The 27,816-nt window shown below is 40.6% G+C and overlaps 2 protein-coding genes across 2 annotated transcripts in view; one reads left to right on the top strand and one right to left on the bottom strand.

Moving 5' to 3' along the window:
• Positions 1–19,893, bottom strand: part of LOC106912979 (heat shock 70 kDa protein 12A-like) — a 32,920-nt gene extending 13,027 nt beyond the window's left edge. Inside the window, exons 1-8 of the mRNA XM_088002929.1 lie at positions 19,776–19,893; positions 17,659–18,003; positions 15,257–15,601; positions 10,431–10,529; positions 8,610–8,930; positions 7,803–8,089; positions 6,373–6,594; positions 6,131–6,302 (exon numbers count right to left, since the gene is read on the bottom strand). Coding sequence (XP_087859055.1) covers positions 6,131–6,302; positions 6,373–6,594; positions 7,803–8,089; positions 8,610–8,930; positions 10,431–10,529; positions 15,257–15,601; positions 17,659–18,003; positions 19,776–19,812 — 1,828 coding nt within the window. The 5' untranslated portion in view covers positions 19,813–19,893. The remainder of the gene's footprint in view (positions 1–6,130; positions 6,303–6,372; positions 6,595–7,802; positions 8,090–8,609; positions 8,931–10,430; positions 10,530–15,256; positions 15,602–17,658; positions 18,004–19,775) is intronic.
• A 5,167-nt stretch (positions 19,894–25,060) lies between these two features.
• Positions 25,061–27,146, top strand: LOC148160938 (uncharacterized). Its single transcript, XM_088002920.1, has one exon. The coding sequence runs from the start codon at positions 25,384–25,386 to the stop codon at positions 26,083–26,085; it is 702 nt and encodes a 233-aa protein (XP_087859046.1). The 5' UTR covers positions 25,061–25,383; the 3' UTR covers positions 26,086–27,146.
• Positions 27,147–27,816: the final 670 nt, after the last annotated feature.

The raw sequence follows: 27,816 nt of genomic DNA, 5'->3' as shown, positions 1-27,816 counted from the left end.
AACCCTCGGTTTCCTGTAGACGCCGCCAAACCCTGCAGCTCTACTACCTGAGTCTCCAAGTCCCTCATAGATCTGATTATGTCTCTAGTGATACTGCGAGTGAACTGTTGACACAACTGCTTAATTTGACATTTACCATAATCCCACCACTGTTGGATACAAGAAAAATCTGATTTAGATTGTTTATGACTGACCCAGAAATATTCAAAAGCCTTTCTAAAAGCTGTATCATTCAAAAGAGCGGTATTAAAATGCCAATAGACACTCTGTATGCGGACATTTTTAATAAACACAGAGCAACAAACCAGACAGTGATCAGAAAAACCAACAGGAATTATTTAACAATTTTTAAATATATTCAAATGATGTTTAAAAGCATAGATACGATCCAATCTTGCCAAGGATAAAAGATTATCTTTAGAATGACTCCATGTTTACAGTCTCTGATTCCTGTTGAAATCTCTCCACACATCTGAAAGGTCAGAGGTCGCAGTCAGCTGCCTGAGCCTCCGAGAGGATTCAGCATGAGGTTCTAAGTGGTTCCTATCAAGTAACGGATTCTCAGTGCAATTAAAATCTCCACACAAAAACAAATAATCATTATTATCACTACAGTCATTTACAATGTCACCTAAAGTATCAATAATACCATTCTATCAACCCCTTTAGTTGGTGCTGACACATTAAGAAAAACTATTTTTCATATTTGGCTTTAACTTTTAATAAGTGACCTTCAATTATTTCCTCTGCTTCACAAGAAACAGGAAAACATTCCTAGAAAACACAATCCCAACACCGCCACTGCAACTGGACTTGTGGCTAAAAAAGACCTCCCCTCCGCACTCCTTCTTCCAATCACACTCATCATCAGCAGTGCTGTGTGTCTCCTGAAGTAACATTATATCAATGTTCTTTAGAGCCATGAGTCTTAAAAACTCAGCCCTCTTTTCTTCATTTCTGGCACCATTTAGATTTAAGGTGCCTATTTTAAAGTCACACATTGAAATGAAGAAACAAAAGAAAAGACACAGAGACGTAAAAAATGTCTCTAAATGTCCTCATCTTCATCAGCAGTGAGTGTCTGACTTTCAAAATCAGTTTCTTTAAGCGATATATTTCCTGATCTGTTAACACGTCATCAACAAAATGTCCAGTTTTCTTTGTTAAAACCCGAGAGGATTCAACAAACAATTTTAGATCTGGAAAATATTCTTCAATTTTTATCATCCTGAGTCCTTTAGTTTTTTGCAAAAACTTCTTAATTTCAGCAGGAGGATACAGATTCTGCTGATCATGGCTCAAAGAAAAGCTACTATCAGACTCCAAGCTGCTCTCCTGCTTTGTTTGCTCTCTGAGCTCTGAGAGCTTTAGTGCTGCTGTTAGCAGGTTCACAACTTTTCCTTTTCTGAGACAGTTTCAGCAAATGGTCATCAAGCATGCTTTCATCTTCACAAAGGTTTTCACAAAAAATTTCATCAGATCTTTTTTCCTCTGAATCTGCATCAAAACTTCGACAGATTAATCATGTATCATCTCACCATCAGTGGTAACAACTTCATTAAAGCGACCACAAGTAATAGAAGATCGCTACTCAGGCTGTTCTTCTACAGTTACAATAGAAGGATCACCAGGATCCCCAGATCCAGTAGCATCAAGACCCGCACCGACAACCGCCGGCGCCCCGGCCAGCCCCGGCATCATCTCGGCCAGCCCCGGCCTGCCCCGGCATCATCGCGGCCAGCCCCGGCCTGCCCCGGCATCATGGCGGCCAGCCCCGGCGGCGCCCTGGCTCGCCTCGGCATCATCGCGGCCCGCCCTGGCGGTGCCCCGGCCCGCCCAGGCATCATCGCGGCCCGCCCCGGCATCATCGCGGCCAGCCCCGGCGGCGCCCCGGCCAGCCAAGGCATCATCGCGGCCAACCCCGGCCCGCCCTGGCATCATCGCGGCCCGCCCCGGCATCATCGCGGCCAGCCCCGGCGGCGCCCCGGCCCGCACCGGCATCATCGCGGCCAGCCCAGGCGGCGCCCCGGCCAGCCCTGGCATCATCGTGGCCAGCCCCGGCCCGCCCAGGCATCATCGCGCCCAGCCCCGGCATCATCGCGGCCAGCCCCGGCCGCGCCCCGGCCCGCCCAGGCATCATCGCGGCCCGCCCCGGCATCATCGCGGCCAGCCCCGGCCCGCCCCGGCATCACCGCGGCCAGCCCCGGCGGCGCCCCGGCCTGCCCCGGCATCATCGTGGCCAGCCCCGGCCCGCCCAGGCATCATCGCGGCCCGCCCCGGCATCATCGCGCCCAGCCCCGGCATCATCGCAGCCAGCCCCGGCATCATCGCGGCCAGCCCCGGCCCGCCCCGTCATCATCGCGGCCCGCCCCGGCATCATCGCGGCCAGCCCCGGCGGCGCCCCGGCATCATGGCGGCCCGCCCCGGCGGTGCCCCGGCATCATCGCGCCCAGCCCTGGCATCATCGTGGCCAGCCCCGGCCCGCCCAGGCATCATCGCGCCCAGCCCCGGCATCATCGCGGCCAGCCCTGGCATCATCGTGGCCAACCCCGGCCCGCCCCGGCATCATCGCGCCCAGCCCCGGCGGCGCCCCGGCATCATCGCGCCCAGCCCTGGCATCATCGTGGCCAGCCCCGGCCCGCCCAGGCATCATCGCGCCCAGCCCCGGCATCATCGCAGCCAGCCCCGGCATCATCGCGGCCCGCCCCGGCATCATCGCGGCCAGCCCCGGCGGCGCCCCGGCCCGCCCCGTCATCATCGCGGCCAGCCCCGGCGGCGCCCCGGCATCATGGCGGCCCGCCCCGGCGGTGCCCCGGCATCATCGCGCCCAGCCCTGGCATCATCGTGGCCAGCCCCGGCCCGTCCAGGCATCATCGCGCCCAGCCCCGGCATCATCGCGGCCAGCCCCGGCCCGCCCCGTCATCATTGCGGCCAGCCCCGGCCCGCCCCGGCATCATCGCGCCCAGCCCCGGCGGCGCCCCGGCATCATCGCGCCCAGCCCTGGCATCATCGTGGCCAGCCCCGGCCCGCCCAGGCATCATCGCGCCCAGCCCCGGCATCATCGCAGCCAGCCCCGGCATCATCGCGGCCCGCCCCGGCATCATCGCGGCCAGCCCCGGCGGCGCCCCGGCCCGCCCCGTCATCATCGCGGCCAGCCCCGGCGGCGCCCCGGCATCATGGCGGCCCGCCCCGGCGGTGCCCCGGCATCATCGCGCCCAGCCCTGGCATCATCGTGGCCAGCCCCGGCCCGTCCAGGCATCATCGCGCCCAGCCCCGGCATCATCGCGGCCAGCCCCGGCCCGCCCCGTCATCATTGCGGCCAGCCCCGGCCCGCCCCGGCATCATCGCGCCCAGCCCCGGCGGCGCCCCGGCATCATCGCGCCCAGCCCTGGCATCATCGTGGCCAGCCCCGGCCCGCCCAGGCATCATCGCGCCCAGCCCCGGCATCATCGCAGCCAGCCCCGGCATCATCGCGGCCAGCCCCGGCGGAGCCCCGGAATCATCGCGGCCCGCCCCGGCGGCGCCCCGGCGGCGCCCCGACCCGCACCGGGATCATCGCGGCCAGCCCCGGCGGCGCCCCGGAATCATCGCGGCCCGCCCCGGCGGCGCCCCGGCCCGCCCCGACCCGCACCGGGATCATCGCGGCCAGCCCCGGCGGTGCACCGGCCAGCCCCGGCGGCGCCCCGGCCCGCCCCGGCATCATCGCGGCCCGCCCCGGCGGAGCCCCGGCGGAGCCCCGGCCCACCCCGGCGGCGCCCCGGCCCGCCCCGGCATCATCGCGGCCCGCCCCGGCGGAGCCTCGGCCCACCCCAGCGGCACCCCGGCGGCGCCCCGGCCCGCCCCGGCATCATCGCGGCCCGCCCCGGCGGAGCCCCGGCCCGCCCCGGCATCATCGCGGCCCGCCCCGGCGGAGCCCCGGCGGAGCCCCGGCCCACCCCGGCGGCGCCCCGGCCCGCCCCGGCATCATCGCGGCCCGCCCCGGCGGAGCCTCGGCCCACCCCAGCGGCACCCCGGCGGCGCCCCGGCCCGCCCCGGCATCATCGCGGCCCGCCCCGGCGGAGCCCCGGCCCGCCCCGGCATCATCGCGGCCCGCCCCGGCGGAGCCCCGGCCCACCCCGGCGGCGCCCCGGCCCGCCCCGGCATCATCGCGGCCAGCCCCGGCGGTGCCCCGGCCGGCCCCGGCATCTTCGCAGCCCGCCCCGGCGGTGCCCCGGCCAGCCCTGGCATCATCGCGGCCAGCCCCGGCATCATCGCGCCCAGCCCTGGCATCATCGCGGCCAGTCCCGGCCGCGCCCCGGCCCGCCCAGGCATCATCGTGCCCAGCCCTGGCATCATCGCGGCCAGCCCCGGCCCGCCCCGGCGGCGCCCCGGCATCATCGCGGCCCACTCCGGCGGCGCCCCGGCCCACCCCGGCGGCGCACCGGCATCATGGCGCCCAGCCCTGGCATCATCGTGGCCAGCCCTGGCATCATCGTGGCCAGCCCTGGCATCATCGTGGCCAGCCCCGGCCCGCCCAGGCATCATCGCGCCCAGCCCTGGCATCATCGTGGCCAGCCCCGGCCCGCCCAGGCATCATCGCGCCCAGCCCTGGCATCATCGTGGCCAGCCCCGGCCCGCCCAGGCATCATCGCGCCCAGCCCTGGCATCATCGTGGCCAGCCCCGGCCCGCCCAGGCATCATCGCGCCCAGCCCCGCCTCAAAAATCCACTCACACCGACCCTCCCGTCTCCAGCTCTATTCCCTCAGAGAGAGAGAGAGACAGAGAGAGAGAGAGACTTGGTAAAACTGACCTTCATGGGAGAGTTTAAGACCAGAAACTCTGGTTTCATAAAGACTCGGTCAACAAAAGGTCTGATATCCAAGATTTATAAGAAAATTTGATGGACTCAAGAAAAACGGAAGGAAACCAGGAAGTCTGTCTCTGATTGGTTAAAATAAAATCATCATTAAGATGCTGAGACATCGTCTCAAACATGAACTAATACTGGAAAACTCTCCATTGTGGCTGAATTAAAATTATTCAGCAATAAAAAGTGAAGCAAATTTCCCCCTCAGTGATTTAAAAGATTTATTCCCAGATTCTGGGCCGAGGTGAAAACAATCAGTTATTAGATGGAGGAGGAAATTAGAATTTGTTAGGTTGGTAAAAGATGTGGTGAAACATTTATGAACAAAAATGTAAAACAGTGATTCTGGAGGACCAAACAGGTCCTATGGATAAAGAACAACATTTTAAGAAAATATACACAAAATATCCATCCATCCATTTTCTGTTCATCCTTGTCCCTAGTGGGGTCAGGAGGTCATAGTGCCCATCTCCAGCTGGTGACCTGTCAGGGCACCAGAACCTCTGATGACCCCATGACCTCTTCCTTTCTCTTCCTTTGCTAAGAGGCTAGTTAGCTCTGGTTAGCTTATGTTATTCTTTAGTTTTTTCTTCTTTTATTCGCTCGTCACAATCATGATGTGTCAACACAATAACTAACAATTTACAAAACTTTGATGACATTTTGTGAAATAAAAGCTTAATTTTGGTAAAATGTAAAGATTTCAAGGACCTGATGAGCTACAATATGACCTCCTTCAGAATAACATCATATAAATTGAGGTAGTTTGGCTTTTTGTCAACTCCATCAGTTTTTGACTCTTTCAGTGAAATTGTTGTCAAATCTCACTTAAATCTGCAATTAATTCATTTTAATGTATTTTACATAAATTGCATTTCTTCACATGCATCAAGTTTTTATTTTTACTCACTAGTTTGTCACCTTCAGTTCTGTATCAACTCCATCAGATGGACTTTTTGTTGTTTGTTTTAAATATTTTATTTGTTTCTTGAGAAGCATTTGTCTTAGTAAAAATATCACTAAAAGGGTCATTAAAATAATTTTATATTTATTTTTGTCAGATGGTGATGACAAAGTCCTGGATCAGGTCCATTAAAAATGTAATTAAAACAAAAATGTTGCAAATAAGTAAAGTCTGAATGCTTTTCTTGGCTGATTTTATGCTCCGTGTGTCAATACAAATTATGATTCATCGATTGAGACTCTCGTTCTCAACAATTTCCAAAACATTATTTGTCATATTTGAATACATAAGCTTGAGACGTTACAGATCCACTCAGTACCGTTCCAGCTGGTACCAGGTTCTGCTGCTCCTGCAGGTTGATCCTGTGAGTCTCTGCTGTGGTTCTGTGTGATGAAACCATCAGGTTGAAGCTTCAAACACCAGGTCAAAGCTGCTTCTGACTCCAGAACAAACATCAGTTTGTCTTTAGTGGCATCTGTTACAAGACCAGCCTGGAGGAGAAACCAGAAGTCTGATTCTGATGAACATTTAGAGATGATGACTCTAAAAACATGATGTTACCTGAACTGCAGATTTTATTATGAACTGTTTACGAAAATCCTTCAAGCTTTCAGGAACAGTCAGCACCCAGGTGAAGTCAGACGCTGTGAACTCTCCTCCTTCTGGATGAGATCTGATGGTTTTCAGAGCATCGTCCTTCAGGAACCTCAGAACTTCTGTAAAAACCTTCAGGATCAACATCCACTTCCTGTTGGCTGCTTCGATTCCCTCCGACCAGTAGTCCTGTCAACAGGTTTCAGTCTGTTAGTTTGTGTTCATACCAGGATAGTTTATCAAATCTACTCATGATGAACTGCTGCAGTCTTAAAGTCAGTTCAAGCAGAAACTTATTCCTTTAATGAGCTGAACAATAGTTTGATTTAAAGATGAAATAACAGATTTTACTGGTTAAAAAACTAATCAGATGTAGATTCTGTGCTTATTTAATTTTAACTGTTGTAAATGGCTTTACAGTTCAATTTTAATTTAAATAATTTGTGACTGAATTTTATTTATCAAGCTTAAGTGATGAAAGTTGGGAAAAGACAGATTAAAAAAACAACACAAAACTGTAAGAAAACCTCCACAAAACCTCATTTATTTATTTATTTTACTATTTTGTTATTGTTGTTTTTTAACAGCAGCTGCCAATAAAAGTGAAAGTTACAACCTCGACATGATTATATGAGTTATTTTACCAAGAAATCAGTCAGAAGCTGTGAAAATGATCAGATCTGCTTCTCTGGCTGCAGTGATGCTCCTGACAGAGGAACAGATTTTCACACAATCGTCTGAATCAGTTAATAAACTTTATTATTCATGAGATAATTTGCATTGACCTTTATGATTGAATATGGGAGAGTAGAGAGCAGAACCTGAGGAGGAACCTTATGGAAACATGGAGGTGCAGCTGTGATTTATAAAGTGTGTGGATGTAAATTTAAATCAAGATTAAAACTTTTGGTTTTATAAATGCAAAAATTTACAGATTTAGTATAATTGCTAGGGATTTTTTTTTTTTTTTGATAAATGAGACCATAGGTATAAGTTCTGCTTTTTCTAAAAGTTCAGAAACTATCAGTCTAATGGCGTCGCATGGTGCAGTGGCGCCCCCTACAGGCTATAGACCTAGCTACAGCCATAATGAGTCTCTTTGCTGCTTGTCTTTCCCCCCTTCCTGTCAGATTACTGATGAATAAATGACCCCAGTGCAAAATAATCTGCTAGACTACAACCTGAAATGAAAGAGATATTATTATAATTAGAGACCCAGTGTTAAGACCTTTCTACTGACAGCAGGAGAAAAACTGTGAAGGGAACCGAGTTCAGGTTTAAAATATGTTAAATTCAAATATTGACTCAGTTTCAAAATGAGAAGGCTGGTGTGTTCATAGAAAACATGATAGAATCCAAGAAAGAAGATTTATTTGTAGTTCTTTACTTTTACTTACTATGTTAAGGACATCCCTCTTGAAGTCTTCAAAGAAATAATGTTTCTTTGCTTCTCCTCCTCTTCTCATATTATTAAATGCTGCTTTAGCTTTATAACCAAACTTTATAAATTCTTCATGTTCATCTAACAGGATGCAGGTTGGAGTCTTTGGGGTGTCTAGTCCAAGTCCATCACTCCATCTCTTTATCTGGGTCTCTCCTCCTTCCTGTCTGGGTTTAACATTGAAGGCGTAGCCACTGAATCCTGAACCAAAGTCTATGGATATGATGAGAGAGTCAGGACCAGCTGGATGGAGGAGAGGAGAAAGTTAGAATATGATTAAAGAGAAGTTACTGTTTTATAACAAGTTACTGAAATAAATCCACAGACATAAATAATTGTTTCTATCTGTTTATAATTTTATCCCTTTGATAAGAAACTAAACTGAAACATTAAAGTTTAGTCATTTTATACAGATTATTCTGGCTCCACCTGTCCTGTGATGAACTGGTGACCAGTTTATGCTGAACCCTCCTCACCCAGTGGTTCTAGGAACCAAAACCTCAGTGTCATCCTGAATGGATAAGTTGGTAGGAACAATAGATGGATGAAAGGATGGAAGCTGGTAGTTTAAATAGTTAATAATTTTAAATAAAACCCAGAAATTTACTTTTATTTCATAACATCTATTGTGAATAGTCTTGCCATTATTTATTACATCATTTTCTTTATTATTATAGATTATATTTCAGTAACATTTATCCTCATTATTCTTTAATGGAAATATTAACAGATATAAAATGTAGCCTATATTTACAGTACTGACCTTTGACCTTCAGCAGCACCTGCTTCATGGTCAGGATTTCATCTGATGAGTCTTTGTAGACGGTGCAGCTGTAGGTTCCTGTGTCTCTGCTTGTTGGTTTCTTCAGGGTCAAACTGAAGTCTCCAAAGTTTGATTTCTCTTTAATCTCAGTTCTGTCTTTATAAAGCCAGTGTTGATACCAATCTAAGTCCCCGTCATTAACGTAGACCACTTTGCGATTGTTGTGTCTCCACCTCACTCTGACTCCTCCAGGCAGACAGACTGCAGTTTTAAATGGCAGCAGAACAGACTCCTCTCCTGAATCCACCTCCACCCTGTAGACTGAGAAACAAACAGATGAGCTGCACTGACAGCAGCAGAACTGATGATGTTGATGTTCACAGTGATGGAGCCTCAGTGATAATCCAGGAGAAAAACACCTCAGTCACAAAGTGGAGCTCAGGATTTAGTGACCAGATGCTGACAGAGGATCCATGTGATCTAAACTTCCTCTCAAAGACTCAGAAGAAAAGATTCACTATCATCCACATGGTTATGAATATATTTGCACTTTTTAACCACCTGATAACGGAGAGAAAAACAGTTTACTGATGAGTCCAAAGCAGAGAAAAGTTTCAATGACTTCATATCATCATCCTGTAATGTGGGTTTGATTTATGTCTAGTGGATGAGAAACAGCAGGAATATTCAGCAGGACAGACAGAAACTCATCAGAACTTTGGATCTGGGAATTTCAGTTTGTCCTTTTATGGAATCGACCCTACAAGGCTAAGGTTGATGTTAGAAAAGTCTTACATTCAAGTTTTCAATTATTAGTAATTATTTCATCATTGCATTTGAAGGTTTTGTGCTGCAGTGCATCAACCTTACAGACGTAAATCATTCAGTGAATCATAGAAACGTTTGCTGGTCTGAAGCTGCAGGTCAACTAATCAGACATTTGTCTTTCTTTTGCCAGAAACAGCAGCAGCTTAAAGCATTTTATGATGTACAATGGTAGAGAAAATAAAATAAAAAACAATGAAAATATTTATGTGTAACTTTAATGTTTTAATGTTTTATCTACCATGTTGTTTGACATTATGTAATTTCAGACTCAATCAGAATCGAGTGTTAAATCTCAGTCGGGGTCGTCTATATATGTAAGTTTATTCTGTTTATTCTGTTTATTCGGTTTCTTTGTTCTTTATTTTTGAAATGATTTTTTTTAAGTATCAGATTGGGACTCTGTATCGGCCAAAACTCAAAATAAAGACTCTGATTTGGGGGCAAAAACCTGATCTGGACGCCTGTAATAAATGTTTCCAATTTAGAATTTCTGTTAAGATCAGCAGGATTATAGTTATAATAGTTATAATAGTTATAGTGAAACAAAATGCCAAAAATCAAAGCATTGTGGAAACTTTTATAAGTTTTCCCAATGGGTTTTTCCATTTTGGCTCAGAAAAACCAGGTGAACCTGGAGACTGTTGATGGGAGGAGGAACGCCATGATTTATTTATCTTCATAAGACGGATAATTCAACCATTTTGTGTAGTTCTGCAGTACTTCCTATTATAAACTTGTAGATTATTTCTATTCTCATTCACCCACAAACGTATATTGAGTTCATGTGGGTTCAGCTCCTGACCATAGAAACCAGGAAAACTCAGCATTTTATCCATAACCGTAAACAATGAAACCACGACTATGAAGCTTCCTTCATCTTTCTGTGTCAATACAGGCTTCATTGTCTGAAATGTTCACAATCTGTCTCAGGAAAACTCAGAAAACCTCAGCATGTTGGACATTAGTACTGATACTGATGTAAGAGGAACTCACCTGACATGAAATAATGTCGGAAATGAAATAAAAGGCCTCCAGAAACAGGAAGTAGAATCAGCAGAACCAGGAAAATTCTGGCCCAAGTTGGAAAAATCTCTATGGAAAAACAAAGACCAGTTAGAGATGAGATATTTTTATATTCTGAGATCATTTGTTTCTTTTTGTGGTGGATGGTTTTCCACCCTCCCCACTCTGAGCACCAGATGCAGTCAGAAGCTCATTGCTGATTGGTGGCAGATACCTTCATAGTTGGGCAGGCACTGCAAGGTGTGTGTGAAGCATCAATCAAGGTGTGTGTGAAGCATCAATCAAGGTGTGTGTGAAGCATCAATCAAGGTGTGTGAAGCATCAATCAAGGTGTGTGTGAAGCATCAAGGTGTGTGTGAAGCATCAATCAAGGTGTGTGTGAAGCATCAATCAAGGTGTGTGTGTTTTAGTTTCCCCTGCTACATGTTGGCTTGTGTTGTTGATCTGCTCATCTGAGATCATAAGTGGTGTTTTTGCAATCTCTGGCTGGGATTATGGTTGGTTTTAGGTGCTGCACCTGCTGTGTTTCTGCAGCGTTGCTCTGCGGCTGCAGCTGCAGGTTGTTGCAGCTTCCAACTAGTCCTGACCTGCTGATCTGCTCCCTCCTGTTCAGGCTGTGTTTCCACTCCTGGCTAAGCTACCTATTAGATTTTAATTTATTTTACCTGGCTGCTCTCGACTAAACCTGTTAACCTGTTGCTGTTGGACAGGCTGTGTGGCATGACTCCTCTGACTTGTTGAGGCATTTGAAACTGGACGACAACAATTTGTTCCATTGCTTTAAGTGTTTTTCTTTCACATTTTGTATTTGTTGTGCATTATTGAAATTACTAATGTGTCTGCTTTCTTTTTTTTTTCTTTATTTTCTTTTTTAATAAATGAATTTGTCCTCACCTCATACCTTTATGTTCAGGGACCGAGTATTATGCCTGAAGCCATGTTTTTAAAAAGAGAAATATTTTAAGAAAATTGTTAATAAAATCTTGTGCATTCAGTTTGTGTTCTGGTGCATCTTGTGCATAAAGAATCTCCTCCTGCTGGTCACATGTTGTTTCTCTTTTCTACTTTCCCTTTAGTCATTTAGTTGAAGTAAAAAGCCTCATGTCAGAAAGTTTTGTCCAAATAGTTACATTTTAGGAACTTAATTCAGTTAAAGTGTTGATCCAAAAGACAAACAATTTTTCAGTAAAATTTATGTAGTAAATTCAATCCACTCATGACTAGAAAAGGTAAAATAAGGTTGGATAATTCACTGTCCACCTTGCAGGGCATTTTGGCTGTGAAAACCCAGATAAACCTGGGAGAGGAAGAGAGTCATGATTTCTTTATCTTCATAACACAAAATGTTATAAAGATAAGTTATATTTTATAATGCAACTCCAACTTTGTTTTTTTAATGGGTTCTAAAAACCTTCTGTTTAATTGTATGACAGCTGAGTTTTTAGCTTAAAGGGATGGCAAGAGACGTAATCTTGATTCTAATGTATGTTATTGACAATAAAATACTTTGACTATAAATGTAGACAAATGGAAATCCTAAAATGTACAAAACTTGTAGCATCAATAAATCAGCAAAGTACATAATTCCAAACAAAAACATACATAGAGATATTCATGTCTGGAAAGAAATTGAGATATTTCATTATTTCCTTCTTTAAAAAGTTACATCTAAAGTAAAAAATGTTTTTCATCGCAGTTTTTTCAGACCTGAAAATTTTATCTTCTGCCAGATGGAAAAAAGCTGAATTACTGAATAAATACGAATCTTTATAGACCTGATGACTTTCTTATGTACGTATTTATCATAAAGTAATAACTGTTTAGAGCTAATCTTAATTGTCTGATCAGCTTTTTGGGCCAAAGCACTCCGTAAGTAATTTATAATCTATGATCAATGTGTGTTTACTGGCAGTGAAGCTTCCAGTTGTTTGAAGGTAAAAAACTTGCTGTATTGACTCTAAGTAATAATCTGCATAGAGTTCAAGGAGAATCTATTATCCAAAGCTGTTCTCATGTATTCAAAATCAGTAACCTGTTTTACTTGAAGCTTCACGAAATAGAAAATATTGGATTAATTTCTTTTTTCTGTCCATCCAAGTAAATACATGATAGTCTCAGGTCGGGTTTGACATCAAGACATTTCAGTCTTGAGTTGAGTCCTAAACTTTTAACTAACTTAAAATACAAATCAAGTTGCTTAACCTGTTACATGTCCGTCAGTCAGTTTGTGTTTTCCATCTCATTTTTTCTTCTTCTCAGGTTCAGGATTCAGACTGGAGTCAATCTGGGATTTTGAGTTCTGATTGGATGCAGAACTTGAAAGGAACCAACAGGTTAACTGGTACCATGTTATGTTTCAGTGAATCTTTTCATTAAATAAAAACTGCAGGACTGTGGCCCTTCAGGACTGGAGTTTGACAGCCCTGAGTTAAACTGTTTTCCTGTAACAGTAAATTGTTCCTCCACCATTAGCAGATTGAGGAGCGCATTCATGAACTTGACTGACAGCGCTAAGACCTTCCTCCTGGCTCTGATTGGTTGTTTCTGACTGATTTCTGCAGATGACAGCAGCACAGGGAGGAGGTGGAGGAGGTGATCTTTTCAGATTATCTGTCTTAAACTGTCATGACATGATGACAGTTTTAACAAATATGTAGAAAAACATTTTTTAAAATAAAAGTTACTGCAGCTTTAAGTATGTTATGAAAATTAGATATTGTTACCTCTCTAGGTTTTTGACCAATTGGTTTTCCTAACAAAAATGTATATTTTTCTTTTCAATTTTGTTAGATTTGGGAATAATGAGGAGTTAAGCTGCAAATTAATAAATCTTTAACTGATTAAAGAAATATGTAAATGATCACTCAATAATAATGAGGATCATCTGAACAACAATGTATTTCATTGTAGCTGGCAATTTATATCTTACAAATTTGCATGTGGAAAATAAATACATTTTTAACAGTTACTGAAGTATGACATGTTTATGATGCATCACACCTGAAGATACAGCATGCATGTTGTAATAACTGTTCTGGTGAAATGCCAGGCAGCCACTCTTCTCTGCTGACCTTTCTTCTGAGGTTTTTTACCTATGGGTGAAAGGCTACATCACATCACCATGTGACCATCATAAACAATAAAGATGGATCAGCTAAATTGAAGGCTCTTTGAGTGAAAACCAGTTAAAAGTTTCATAGTAGAGACTATTCCTTTCAAGTGGGGAATCACACAGTAAAGCAAACCTGACAAAACTTGATAACAGGTTGAGAATATATTGGTAAAAAGTGAGGATGCACAGTTATGCATTAGGTGAGTTTTCATTGTAACAAACCTTCTGCTTGTTGTAAGATATCAGGGTTCAAACTAAAGTCCAGCCAGGAGATTTTAGTGTGAAAGTCAATTTTACAGTTTTATAATTTGTGACTCCAGTCTGACTCGATCCTAAGACTCATGACTTTAGTCCAGACTTCTGCAAAACACTCAATAATAGAGTGAAAACTGACTCAACACATTCAGCAAACATCTCTAATGTCACTTCAGGATGAATACAACCAGTTTCACCCTGTGTGATCATGCTGGTGTCCAGCAAAGCCCTTTAGCTCACAATCTCAGGAAGACAGAAAACAACTGGGTAACACTTTATTTGAAGGGGGGTGAATAAGACTGTCATGACACTGTCATAAACATGACATAACACCTGTCATGAACATGAATAAGCCTTCATGAATATTTATGACTGTTGTCATAAAGCGTCATTCTGTAAATTATGACACTTTTAATACAAAGTTGACATTATTCAAAATGCCTTTGTTATGACAACTTGACATTAACCAAGAAATCATTACTGATATAAATTTGTTATAAAATAATTACTGATTTTACTTTAAAAATTAGGTAACTTTATGTTATTAAAGGTAAAGTTTGAACAGTAATGATTTATTGGTTAATGTCAAGTTGTCATAACAAAGACATTTTGAATAATGTCAACTTTGTATTAAACGTGTCATAATTTACCGAATGACGCTTTATGACAGCAGTCATAAATATTCATGAAGGCTTATTCATGTTCATGACAGGTGTTATGTCATGTTTATGACAGTGTCATGACAGTCTTATTCACCCCCCTTCAAATAAAGTGTTACCAAAAACGGAAGCATAAACCATCAAGAGTGGAGAATCCTACAGAAATCATGATGTGTTGTTCATAACATCCATATCAAAACTCATATCTGGACATCCAGACTTGTGTTGTAAACATTTAGATTGCTGATCTATTAACATCGGTACATATTGCTGTCTGTCATTCTTAGTCACTTTCAGTTTATCACTAAAGTAAAACATTTAATAGAGAGAATATCTCAGACTCATTCCACAGGATTCATTCTGTCAGTAACTTGATGTAATCTGCTGGGTTTCCTTAGAAAGAAAATGTTTAAACTAATTTGAATAATAAGCTGAACTTAATGAACTGTTTAATATCCAGAATTAATTGGAATGTATGTTTGACTGAATTAAAATTATTTGTTTTTGTAGAAAACACAATATATATATATATATAAATAAATAAACTGAATTAGATCCTGTCAAGATGCCACTTTAGAATCCACTGAACTTCTCAGAGCGTCTTGTTGCTAATGTTGGTTATAACCTGAATGTTTACATGCTGGATTTTATATCTGCAACCAAGGACGTGATTGAAACATCTGAATTCAATTATTGATTATGACCCACATTGTGGATTACACAATACTTTGGATATATACTGTGTGTGTGTATACACCAAATTAGCTGACCTCTGACATTCAGCTGAATGCCCGTCAGCATTTTTTCTCCCGTCTCCTGACGAAGGCTGCAGATGTAGACACCGCTGTCTAGAAGTTGAGGTTTTCTCAGAGTGAGGCTGAAATCACCAACATCTACAGCATCAGACCTCATTGATGTTCGTCCACTGAAGAGTCCATTTTGAGCTTGTAGGTCGTCTCCTTCTCCCCGTTGATGGACAGTGTTGGGGTTGAGGTCAAAGCGACTCCATTTCACTGAGAGAATCCCTTCTGATAACTGGCTGTTCTTGCAGGGCAGAACAACAGATGAATCCCCCTGATAAACATCTAGAGTCACATCTAAAGAATCCTGAGAGGCTGGAAGGACAAATAGAGAGAATAAATGTTTTAAATCAGCATGTCAAAATTAATAAATTTAAACATTAGAAACTTTTTTCTTTTAATCAGTTAATCATATAACCCAACCGGCTCCCAGTTCTCTATATTACTACTTTTTGCAGTGTTATAAAGCAACAGGAAAAAACTCCAGACAGTTAATGAAGTCCAGAAAAAGGATCATTTTCACAAATTCATCACATCAATTCTTATGTGAATAACACTAGATAAGATAACAATATGTAGCCCTTTGGAAATGATGGTCAACGCTAACAGAACATTTCCCTTTCAGCCCAGCTTACTGTAAGCACTGGAGTGATATTATCATCATTAATATTGATTATTATTTACTGGATTCCTTTTGACTACCACTGATAGTCAACAACCATGTAAACTCTTAATTTGTTCCCTTCCAGTTAGTACATTTGGTACAACTGGAGTGGAGATTACGATTACCGTATTTTCCGCACTATAAGGCGCACCTTCAATGAATGGCCTATTTTAAAACTTTTTTTCATATATAAGGCACATAGACTAGACTCTTAAGAATTTGGTCCGTACTCTTATTACACATCTACATTTATAAATAACTCGCCCCCAAGTACTTTAAATAGTAATCTACCTGAGTCATTGTTTCACTCACGGTGTTGATGTTGTGATATTGTGCCCAACTGCTTTCTGGGTAACAGACCAACCGACACGCTGCCGCCGCAGTCTCTGTCTCTCACTATATATCAAATCAATAACAAACTCTACAAATGACTCAAAGGACAATCTCAATATGTACATCTTTGCATGTTCTTATCTAATCACCCCTGGCTGTGTTGCTTGGCTGTTGTACTGTGTTGTATACTTCATTATGTTGTTTTGATGTATACTAATTTCATTTAAATAAAGTTCTTTAGAAAAAAAAAGTCTCTGTCTCTCTTCCCCCGCCCCTCGGCCCCCCAGGCTTTAAATGTATTATCAAACTTTATTAACAAACCAGCGTTCTGACAACTATCCCAGCATGCACCACGCACTTCTTCTACGGGGAAAATGAAGTCGGCGGCTGCTTACCGTAGTTGCTAGACCTGTTGTGGCTCAATATTGGTCCATATATAAGGGGCACCGGATTATAAGGCGCACTGTCGGCTTTTGAGGAAATTGAAGGTTTTTAGGTGCGGAAAATACGGCACACTTTGTCAACCTGAACAGGTTATTTCAACATGCTGGTCACTGGAGACTGAACAGCACAGAGAGGCTCTGCTGCCCTAAGCTGGATGTTGAACAGCTCCATTACCTAATTTATATAATCTTTCACACTAAGCCTAGCTAAACTACCAGGTATCTTAGGTAGGACTGGGCTCCCTGCCTACAGTGTTGCTTTAGGCTTTTTCCCAATGTGGTAAAATCCAATATTCTTCTCTTTTATTCCACCCTGTTCAGGTTCTGCTCAAAATGAGTCTGAAGTCAGTAACTTAATATCATTAGCTGGATCTCGTTAGATAAACCTGGTTTCTTTGTTTTCTATCACAACTAGAACCTAATTGGACTGTAAATAAATGCCATTGGGAGGAGCTGGAGTTTATATCAGTTATCTTTACTGCTGATGCCTCCATGTAATAAGTTCCCACCAGTAGAATCTGATACATTTCAGCAAAAATAAGTTGAATCCACAAATAAGGAAGTGATGAGATATTTAACTAATAGATGATGAAGACTCTGACAGCTGAATTAGTTTATCTGACAACTACAGGATGATTATCAGGACAGAATATCTGTCATTGAATAATTATTGAAAAGTGACAAAAATCTATAGAAAATAAAATGTTTTAGGAGACATAGTTCAGTCAGCTTGATGACTTTATCACTGTTCTGTAAAACATATTTTTTACTCGGATATGTTTTTTATTTAATGAAAATCATTTGCCAAAACCCTGACCATAAATCAGCTCAATGGTTGCTGAGTGACCATATTCAACCAAGATTATTTATTAGACATTACAAACCAGGAAACAACTGGTTTTAATAACTGGGAGGAGTGAAAAGTAGCTGACCTTTGACATGCAGCTGAACGCCAGACAGAGCTGTTTCCTCCTGATTCTCAGTCATGCTGCAGATGTAGATGCCGCTGTCTAAAAGTTGAGGTTTCCTCAGAGTGAGGCTGAAGTCACCAGAGTCCAGAGCATCAGGTTTCATTGAAGTTCTTCCTCTGAAAACCTGATTTTGTCCACGTAGGACATCTGCTACGTCCCGTTGATGGACAGTGTTGGGATTGAGATCAAAGCGACTCCATTTCACTGTAACAATGTCTTGTAATTTATGGCTGATCTGACAGGGCAGAACGACAGACGGTTCCCCCTCCTGAACCTCCACTGTCACAGCCAAAGAATCCTGAGAGGCTGGAAGACAAATAAAGGACAAGTTTTAAATCAGTTTATTAAAATAAATATATTTAAACCAAAGACATGCAGTCTATAAATATTTAATTTACTGTTGATCAATCTGTGTCCCAGTTCTCTGTATTTCTAAGTGCTTTTTCAATGTTATGAAGACTGACTGAAAAACAGAAAAGGATCATTTTCACAATTTCAGCAAGTTAATTATTTACAATAATCCTGCATTTCTCCATATATGAATAATACTATATATAACTGAGGATGGAAGAGGCAGAGAGGACAGAATCACCTGCTAACAACATGTAGATCTTTGAAATTAAACTTTTAGTCAACTATAATTTCTCTCCACTTCACATGAAGTAGAGCCGTTATTAACAGCTTCAGGTCTGAATGTCTGCACTTGTTCAGGCTAACATGCATACAACTCTTCTTTGGGCATTTAAAGGTCAATAAGAACATTTTAAACTATATTCTGTAACCGATAGAATCACAGAATATATTTTAAATAGTTTCAAACCTATGAGCTCTTGTTAAGAGTTGAGCTGTAACAATCTGAACAAGCTGCAGACATGAAAGAGAGACCAGAGCCCAAGACAGGCTACGATCACACAGCAGGCAAATACGACTTAAATCCTCTTTTTTTTGCTGACATGTTGCATATATGTGGCTTTTTCATGGCAGTCTTAATGGCTCAGTTCCTATTATTTCACCCCCATAAAAATCTGATCTGAGTCACTCAATCCAACACTGTATCTGAATGAGTGACACTAATTCAGATACATATCTGATTGTTTTCAAAGTATCTGCAGTCAAAACTGTCATGTTGCATTTTATGTGACTTTTATGTCATTGATGTGAGACATGGATCATTATTCTGGAGCAGAAAAAGCCAGAATGTAAAATTATGATTATTATTATGTAATTATGTAAGAATGTTGTGTCACTAAAGAGAATCACATCACAATCAAACCACACAGAAGTCTCACTGCAGTTGGGTTTGCTTAACAACAAAGAGAAATATGATGCTTCCTTATAACAGACCCAGTGGAAATAAAAGTGACCCCAGAATGAAACCCTGTGGAGCCCTGCATGTAGGTGGTGCTGAAGTGGAGTAAACATGGACAACATTAACACAAAGTGTCTGTCAGAGCAGAACCACTCTAACATTGCTCCTGTAATCCTAATCCAGTGTTGTAACCATGACAAAAGGAAACTGTGACCCCAAGAGAAACCTGAGCTACACAGAGCTGCTGATAACTGCAGACCAGGATTAATAATATTATCTACTAATGAGGGGAAAGAAAAACAGCAAAAAAGATTCATTTGTGCATCTCTGAGGCAGAATGATCCACTAAACAGTTTCCTGTTTCCACTATGAACAGTTGCTTTCAGCTCAGAGGGAGGCAGTTTGTAATCTACTGTCAATCAGCCGTGCCAGAACTTGTTACAGTAGAGATTTAAATTTTACTTTGACACTATTTGTTATTAAGCTTCTGCAAGGACATGATGCTACAGTGATGCTGTATGTCTCTGGATGATGTATTTACAGTAAAGAAACTCTTTAGTTGCCATAATTTTTATGCTGATTCTGAAAATGACTTCACAATAAACTTGAAAGAATCAAATTTTTTTATGAGAAAGATCAAGGACCTACATTTTAAAACATTGCTGTGGCCTTAGTTGTACCTGGTAATTATTTTACTGACTGTGAAGAAGGTAAAAAAATAAAGATCAGCTGAATAAACTTAAGCTTGAAGAGAGGAAAAATATCTTACCGTATAGCAGGAACAAAAACACAGCAAAAAGCTCCATCTTCCTCGATATAAAACACCAAATCTTCTAAATAATTTCTTTATAACTCTCTGAAATAGTTTCTCTGGACAAACTGAAAGCAAACTGAAAGTTCACTCTGCTGTTGATCAAAGATCTACCAGAAAAACCAGTTTTCATTGTTCCGGGTTGGATCAGATCAGCTGGTACGTAAACAAACCAAGTCTGGACAAGAATTACAGATTAAATGATGGTGAGATCAACTAGTGAAAATCTATGGTAACACAGATGTTGGTGCTCCATTGATTTACTGATTTGAACTGAACTAAAGTGAATTTTTTTAGGTGCATTTTGCTTCCAGCTTCTTCCTATGTGGGCTGATGGATGAAGATATTTGTAAAAACAGTTTTGGCATAGTTTGGCCTCAAGTCACTGCTGTAGTCTAGAGTGGAATCTCATTTAGCACATATACCAATTAAGTTTTAATTATATTATAATAATCCATCTGACAGTAGTAGTTTACCTGCCTAAATACAGGATGATTGTATTTTAAACAAAAAAAATAATTATGATCCACTCTTTTAACAGAAAACAAAATAAATATGTAATAAGGGGAGGCTTGTAGGAGAACCAGATGTAATTGAAAGGTAATAATAATGAAAACAAAGAAACTTATAATGGTGACATAAGAACAGGACATGGAGCTGAGACGATCAGGATGGAAGAAACCAGAACTGAACAATGGAGACCAAGGAGCTTAAATACTGAGAGAAAAACTAAAGAAAAGAGTCTAACCAGAATCTACAGAAGACAAGAAATAAGTAAAACTAAGTAAATTAAACTATAAAGTACGACCTTAAAGACAAACAATAAGGAACAAACCATAAATTATTAGCATAGAAACAAGTAAATAGAATATTTATTGGACACTTAAATCCACTGAATATAAAATAATATCATGTTAACAGATAAATCAGTTAAAGTTTAGGAGACAAAGATCAGTTTGATGACTCATTTCTATAAAACACATTTTTGCCCTCAGGTGAGTTTCTGGTTTGATTCATAATAAGTTCTCTGGAAATGAAAATAAAAAAAAATGTCAGAAACCAGATCAGCAGGTCCAACACACCCACGCACACACACACACACACACACACACACACACACACACACACACACACACACACACACACACACACACACACACACTGATGTTTGCCAAACCCTGACCTGAGATCAACTCTACAGGATCTTCCTGAAACTGCCTTGAAAAAGTATTTATTAGATGTGATCAAACAGGAAATAACGTTTCTAGACTAAGATTTGTTTAAACTCAAGAGAAAAAATGATAATTTTGTTAACTGGGTGATTTTGTTGCTGTGATGCCTGGCTGTAGGAAATACAGACTCTGCATCAGCAGAGGAGTTCAGGTAATTATTGTTAATCAGAAGCATTTTTACAGATGATTGAGGCTCTGAAAAATCAGCTCTGATGAAGAAACAGTTAACTTTTAACTTTTCTCTGATATTTAAAGACTCACTGCAGAAATAAGTTGATCCTGTTTTTAACTCAGTGGTTGGAGGGTGTGAGGGGAGATGCCAGCACAACTGTTCTGGCATTTATTCTTCAAGACATGAGGAAAAAGTGAACATATTAACTCTAATGAATAATTTTTTAAAAGTATTTATTCTATATATTTAACCTCGAATGTGACACTATATTCAGGTGCATCTCAAAAAATTAAAATTTATTGAAAAAATAACATTTTGTCTCTTGTTTCAGAAAGTGACACTAATATAGATTCATTAAATAGAATGAAATATTTCAGACCTTCTGTAAGTTTGATTATTATGACCTAAAGATCATAATATATCAATATATTAAAACACCAAAGCACTGAGGTGCAGGTGGGACGATCACGGCTGCCAGAATAATCCTCAGACCTTGGCATCTTCAACTGTTCCGAATGTTAAAAGCTGGTTGGATTTAATGATGGAAATAGTGGAAATATATGAAGAAATGCTGGCCAAGATAAATAATGAGAGAAAACTTCAGTAAATCCTGGAACTGTTTCCTCTCCTGCAATACTGAGACAAATAAACTCCTTTGATGAACTGCTGCTTTGGAAAATACTGACGAGTGACTACTTCTGTTTAATGTGGTTGTTTCTGCCAACATTGAGGATATTTAATCTGTGAAACTTTCATTGATTTGACATGTGCTGACCTGGTTGTCTTGCTTTGTTTGTGGTTTTTGTTTTGTGAGGGTGTGAGGAGGGTTGAGAGGGATTATGTATTTATATGTATGTGTTTTGAAACAATAGAAACTTTAATAACCAAAGAAAAAAAAGGATTGAGCTGATAAAGTTACTCTGGTTCCAGAAGGAGAGTTTCAGGAAAGAAACTCTGTTGATGTCATGGGAACCTTTTCTACATGTCAGATTAAGGGGGCAAAAAAATTACAAAACATTTCTCTTGATCCTTTGAGAAGATTTGGTCTGAAGTCACTGCTGAGTTATTGTCCACAATGGAATCACATAATGTACAGCCAAAAATAAGCAAATAGTCTACCAACAAACTGGTTAAATATATGTAACTAATTGATAATGGTGCAGGTGATAATTATGGAAATGTGTCTGTCTGTTCATTATAGGATGATTTATTTCAAACTGAAATAAAACAGAGATTCACACTTTTAACAGAACAGATGAATATTAAGAAAGTTTGTAGTAGGACCAAAAGCAGAGAAATGTAATCAAAAAGGAATAAAACAAAAGAAAAAACTCATAATGATGGCAAAGCAAAAACAAGACAAGTCTGAATCAATATCCAGAGAAGGGAAGAAAAATAAAATTAAATGACACAAGGGAAGTAAACTACAAAAACTACAAAACCTTGTAAACCACAAATTATCACAACAGAAAAAAACCAACACCAGCAGTTCATAACAGAAAAACTATCAGAATAATTATTGGACACTAAATAACATTAAATCCACTGCATGTGAAACAATTTGGCTGCAGACTCTGGAAACTGAAGGTGTTTTCAAAAGTCCTCCAGGGTGAATGTTGTCTATAGATAAACATGATTAAATTTATAAGGCAGTTTGATGAATCTCCTTCATTACGGTTCTGTAAAACACATTTTACCCTCAGGTGAGTTTCTGGAAATGAAAATCAAAAGAAAATACCAGAAATAGTGAACTTTCTATTGTACAACTAAGCTGTTATATCACAACTGTGCTGATGTGGATGTAAAATAGTTTGAAGTGCAAGTTTGAGATGCTAATATAACGGTGCATCAAAATGTAGATTTATTGTTCACAATGAGGCCTGATCTCTTGACATCGATTTGTCTGGCTGAAAACAGATTCTACATTTTTTTAAGTAAGTGGAGCAGAGAAAGGCAGCAAGTAATGACTTTACTGAGTGCGAAGAAGGGAGATAAATGAAGATCAGCTTCATAAATTTCACCTTGGAAAGAAGACAAAGATCTTACCATAAAGAAGGAACAGAAACACGACAAACAGCTCCATTTTCCTACATGTCCAAATCTGCCACATCCCTGAAACTCACTGACACGACTTCACAGAGAGAACAAACAGAAATCTAAAGTTTTACTCTGCAAGAGATCAAAGGCCAGGTAATAAAATGTCAGTCATAAAAAAATTTCATAAGTATGGAAACAATTTCACTTTCTATTTCACCTGAGAAAAAGTTACAAATTAGACATTTTAGGAATTTTAAATAAAGCAAACTAAAAAAGAACAAAACACAGTAGAGCTGAAATCGTCTCATTCTTTTGCTTTAATAAAAAACTAAATGTTCAGTTTCCTAACTTTTGTGAAAACAAAATGTTTCCTATTTAGTTGGTCTAGTTAATGTTTATTCTCTTCCCAGAATAATGAAGGGGTGTGTCTCTTTAAGCTCTTGAAGGTGTTGATTATTTGAAGTTTCTATTTGATTGGTTGGGTGTTCAGGTTTGGATTTTTATTTGGGTTTTGATGATTTAGTTATTTAATTATGCTTCTATGTTCTTGCTGTCTACAGTTATTTGTGTTCATTATTGTCTTTAAGGTTTTTCCATATTAGTTAATTTTTTGTGGTTAGTTTCTTAGTTTATTCTTGTCTTTTGGTCTTTGTGTATTTAGATTTAGTTTCTGTAGATCAGTGTTAGTTTATGGCTTCACTTGGATTAATTATTCATCTTCCCTGCTTGTTTGGTTTCTTTCAAAGCTCTTCATAATCCCCTGATTAAATCATCTGCATTTAATGTTATTATTTCTCAACCCATTACATAAACTATCTGGTTTTTATTGTTTTTGTCTGATTCCTCTTATTACTCTGCCTGAGCTCCATGTCCTTTTCTCCTTGTGTTCTATAAGTTTTCAGTTTTTTCATTAAATATTCTTTGTGTTCCTGTTTGCATTTGATCCAACTCTCAACATAACAAACAACAGCTGCGGTTTACAAAGTTTTACCAGGACCAAAGTTCAGTTTTGAAGAGAGCCAAGTGAATATGGAGAGCCATTTCAGCCAAAATTAAATAAATAAATAAATGGGTGAAATAAATAAAAAATGAGTAAAATAAATCAAAAAATGAAGAAAATGAGTGAAATAAAAAAAATTGTTAAATAAATAATTTAGCTTTTTCATTAAACCAATTTTTAATTTATTTATTTTTCGTATTATCAATTTCCCAATCTATTTGTCATTTATCCCTTTATCTATTTACCCATTTTTCATTAATCTATTTTTTAATTTAACCATTTTTCTATTTCCTTTTTCCATTAACCCGATTTTCTATTTCCCAGTTTCATTAATCAATTTCTCATATATCCCTTTTTTTATTTACCCATTTTCTTTTATCTATTTTTCATTTAACATTTGTTTGAAAAAATTTTTATTTTCCTATTTTCCAATTCCCCTTATTCATTTAGTATTTCCTTATTTTCTTATTTATCACACTCTATTTCCCCGCAAAACTTAGGAAAAAATAAATGCAAATGAGGAGAGGCACGTCATCAGGCTACATCTGAAAAGGACCACAGGGACGACGAGGTGCAGTGTGTTTGTGTTTAGCCGTTTTGTTACCGTTCACTCAGTGACGTAACACTCGTAACACCTGCCAACACTGAGATTCCTCTGGAGACACGAAGACCGTCAGTGGTGAGAAGAAGAAGAACAGACGACTGGTTTATCGTTTTGTTTTTACTGTGTGGCGAAAACACCTCATGTTGGAAGAAAATTAATCATCCAGTGATCCAGTCTATCGTGGACGCCGCGAGGCCCAGCTGTCCGTCACCGAAAACAACGGAAAGAAAACATATCATCAACATCGACAAGACGGCGAATGAGGACCTGAATGATGCGGAGAGAGCCGTTTAACTGCTCAGCGTGATCGGTGAGGAGAAATGCTTCACGGAGCGTTTTCGTTAAAAGTACAGCGATCCGAAGCTAACGGAAGCTAGCCTGTAAGCGGTGGGAGCTAACTGGAAGCTAACTGGAAGCCGGTAGGCAGTGGAAATCTGGAAGGTAACTCGTAAGCAGTGGCGAGGAATTTTCATTGGAGAAGAAATAAGTAAAAATAAAAAAAAAAGTGAAATTGAAAGAAAATGGGACTCAGAAAGACTCCAGCTTCAGAGGATCTGGATGATATCAAGAAATCCTTGGATTTTCTCTCGGAGGAAGTGACAGCTATACGGCTGCACCAAAACAACATGTTGGACTTAGTGAAAGAAGTGAAGTCGTTGAGACTTTCTAATGAGGAAAAGGATAAACGAATCGCTGCATTGGAGAACCGAGTGGCCGAATTGGAACAGTACAGTAAGATAAATGATGTGATCATCACGGGACTTAGAGTTAAGCCCAGTTCGTATGCCAGCGCTGTGGCTGCAACTAGTACTGTTGGTGACCCATCGGTCGAAGTGCTTGACTCCACAGAGAAACAGGTGACTTCTTTCCTCCGGACCAAGGGGATAGAGGTGGACTGTGACACTGTGGAAGCATGCCACCCGCTTCCGAGAAGAGGAAAAGATGATAAACCTGCCATTATCATGAGATTCACAAAGAGGAAATACAAGTTTGCTCTGTTAAAACAAGGCAGATTGCTGAAAGGATCTGACGTATTTATTAATGAGCACTTGACCAAGAAGAATGCTGATATCGCCAGAAAGGCTCGGTTTCTGAGAAAACAAGGAAAGATTCAATCAACATGGACAACAAATTGTAAGGTTTTCGTTAAACTTAATGGAACTCCAGAGGAGGCAAAGGTTCTGGTTGTTCGGGACATCGCTGACCTGGATAAGTACAATTGAATGTTTTATGTTATATCTGGGATCTTAGATGATTGTATATGACACTCAATCACCATGTCTCAGTTAAACAACATGTTGTCCTCATCGGCTATGGATACAACATTAACACCTCGAACTAAAGCAGATTACCCTGAACTGAAAACTTTTGACTACACTGAATATAAAAGTCAGGATAAGGAAAAGGACTTGGACCCAGAAAACAACTTTTTCTATAATAATGGGAATAACTGTTGCTACTACTCGACTCAACAATATAATATTACAGTTAATACAGACAATAAATTCTCCATAATACACTTCAACAGTAGAAGTTTATATGCGAACTTTAACCACATCAAGGATTGTTTAAATCAATTTAAACAGCCTTTTAGTGTCATTACTATCTCAGAAACCTGGCTTACTTCGAATAAGGGAGCCGATTTTGAATTAGAGGGTTATGAATTTAGTTATATTAATAGAGAAGGAAAGATTGGTGGAGGAGTTGCTGTATATGTGGACAACAATTTCAGATATAAATTAATTGAAAACATGACTAATGTGGTTAAAGATCATTTTGAATATTTAACAGTTGAAATATATATGGAAAAAAATAAAAATATAATTGTTAGCTGTATATATAGGGCTCCTGGTTCTAACATGAACCTTTTCATAGAATGGTTTGAGAAAACATATACAGCTATAAATTCAAAGAACTATTTTATTTGTGGGGACTTTAATATTGATCTGCTAAATGTCAACAACCACAAATTGACTGAAGAGTTTATTAATACCACATGTAGTCTGAGTCTTTTCCCTCAAATTACGAGACCTAGCAGAATCACAGCTAATACAGCTACATTAATAGATAACATATTTACAAATTTAATAGACAACACCATAAGTGGATTGTTAGTTCATGACATCAGTGATCATTTACCTGTTTTTGTTGTTTGTGATATCTGCCACAAGAAAGTAAAGACTAAAAATAATCCAATTAATAAAAGATTAAGGACGGAAAAATCTATAAATGCATTCAAAGATGATTTATCTAAACAAACTTGGGAGTCAGTACTAAAAGAAAATGCCGTGGATAAAGCATATGATAATTTTCTGAATATTTTCAAATTATTATACGACAAAAATTGTCCAATTGTAGAGTTTACTTCTGAAAACAAATATTCTGATCATCCATGGATCACAAAGGGATTGCAAAATGCCTGTAAAAAAAAGAATAAGCTATATAGAGATTTTATAAGGCATAGATCAGCCGTGGCAGAAAATAAATATAAGAAATACAAGAACAAACTGACTGCTGTTTTAAGAAAAGTAAAACAAGATTACTATAGTAAACAGTTGGACAGAAATAAAAATAATATTAAAGGTATTTGGAATATTTTAAACAATGTTATTAGAAAAAATGTCAAACATGTTAGTTATCCACAAAACTTCACAAACAATGAAGATAAACATTTAAATAATATGGAAGAGATAGTTCATAATTTTAATAAATATTTTGTGAGTGTGGGCCCAAAATTGGCTGAGGAAATACCACAGGACATGAAACACTAAATGACGCATTAGTTAGAAATCCGGTTTCCATGTTTCTTACAGCTGTGGAGGAAAACGAAATTATAGATATAGTAAATAAATGTGAAAATAAAAGGTCAACTGATTATGACGGCATCGACATGATAATAATTAAGAAGGTGATTGTGGAAATTATTAAACCGCTAACATATATCTGTAATCTGT

This window comes from Poecilia mexicana, unplaced genomic scaffold, assembly GCF_051168715.1.
Source record: "Poecilia mexicana isolate PSO_F unplaced genomic scaffold, ASM5116871v1 scaffold_2, whole genome shotgun sequence".
NCBI classification, from domain to species: domain Eukaryota; kingdom Metazoa; phylum Chordata; class Actinopteri; order Cyprinodontiformes; family Poeciliidae; genus Poecilia; species Poecilia mexicana.
The sequence above is the reverse complement of the archived record's forward strand: the minus strand, read 5'-3'. Positions and strand labels throughout refer to the sequence as shown.

Bases quoted from the DNA above. Each gene is read 5' to 3' on its own strand.
- LOC148160938 (XM_088002920.1), top strand. From the start codon at position 25,384: ATGGGACTCAGAAAGACTCCAGCTTCAGAGGATCTGGATGATATCAAG.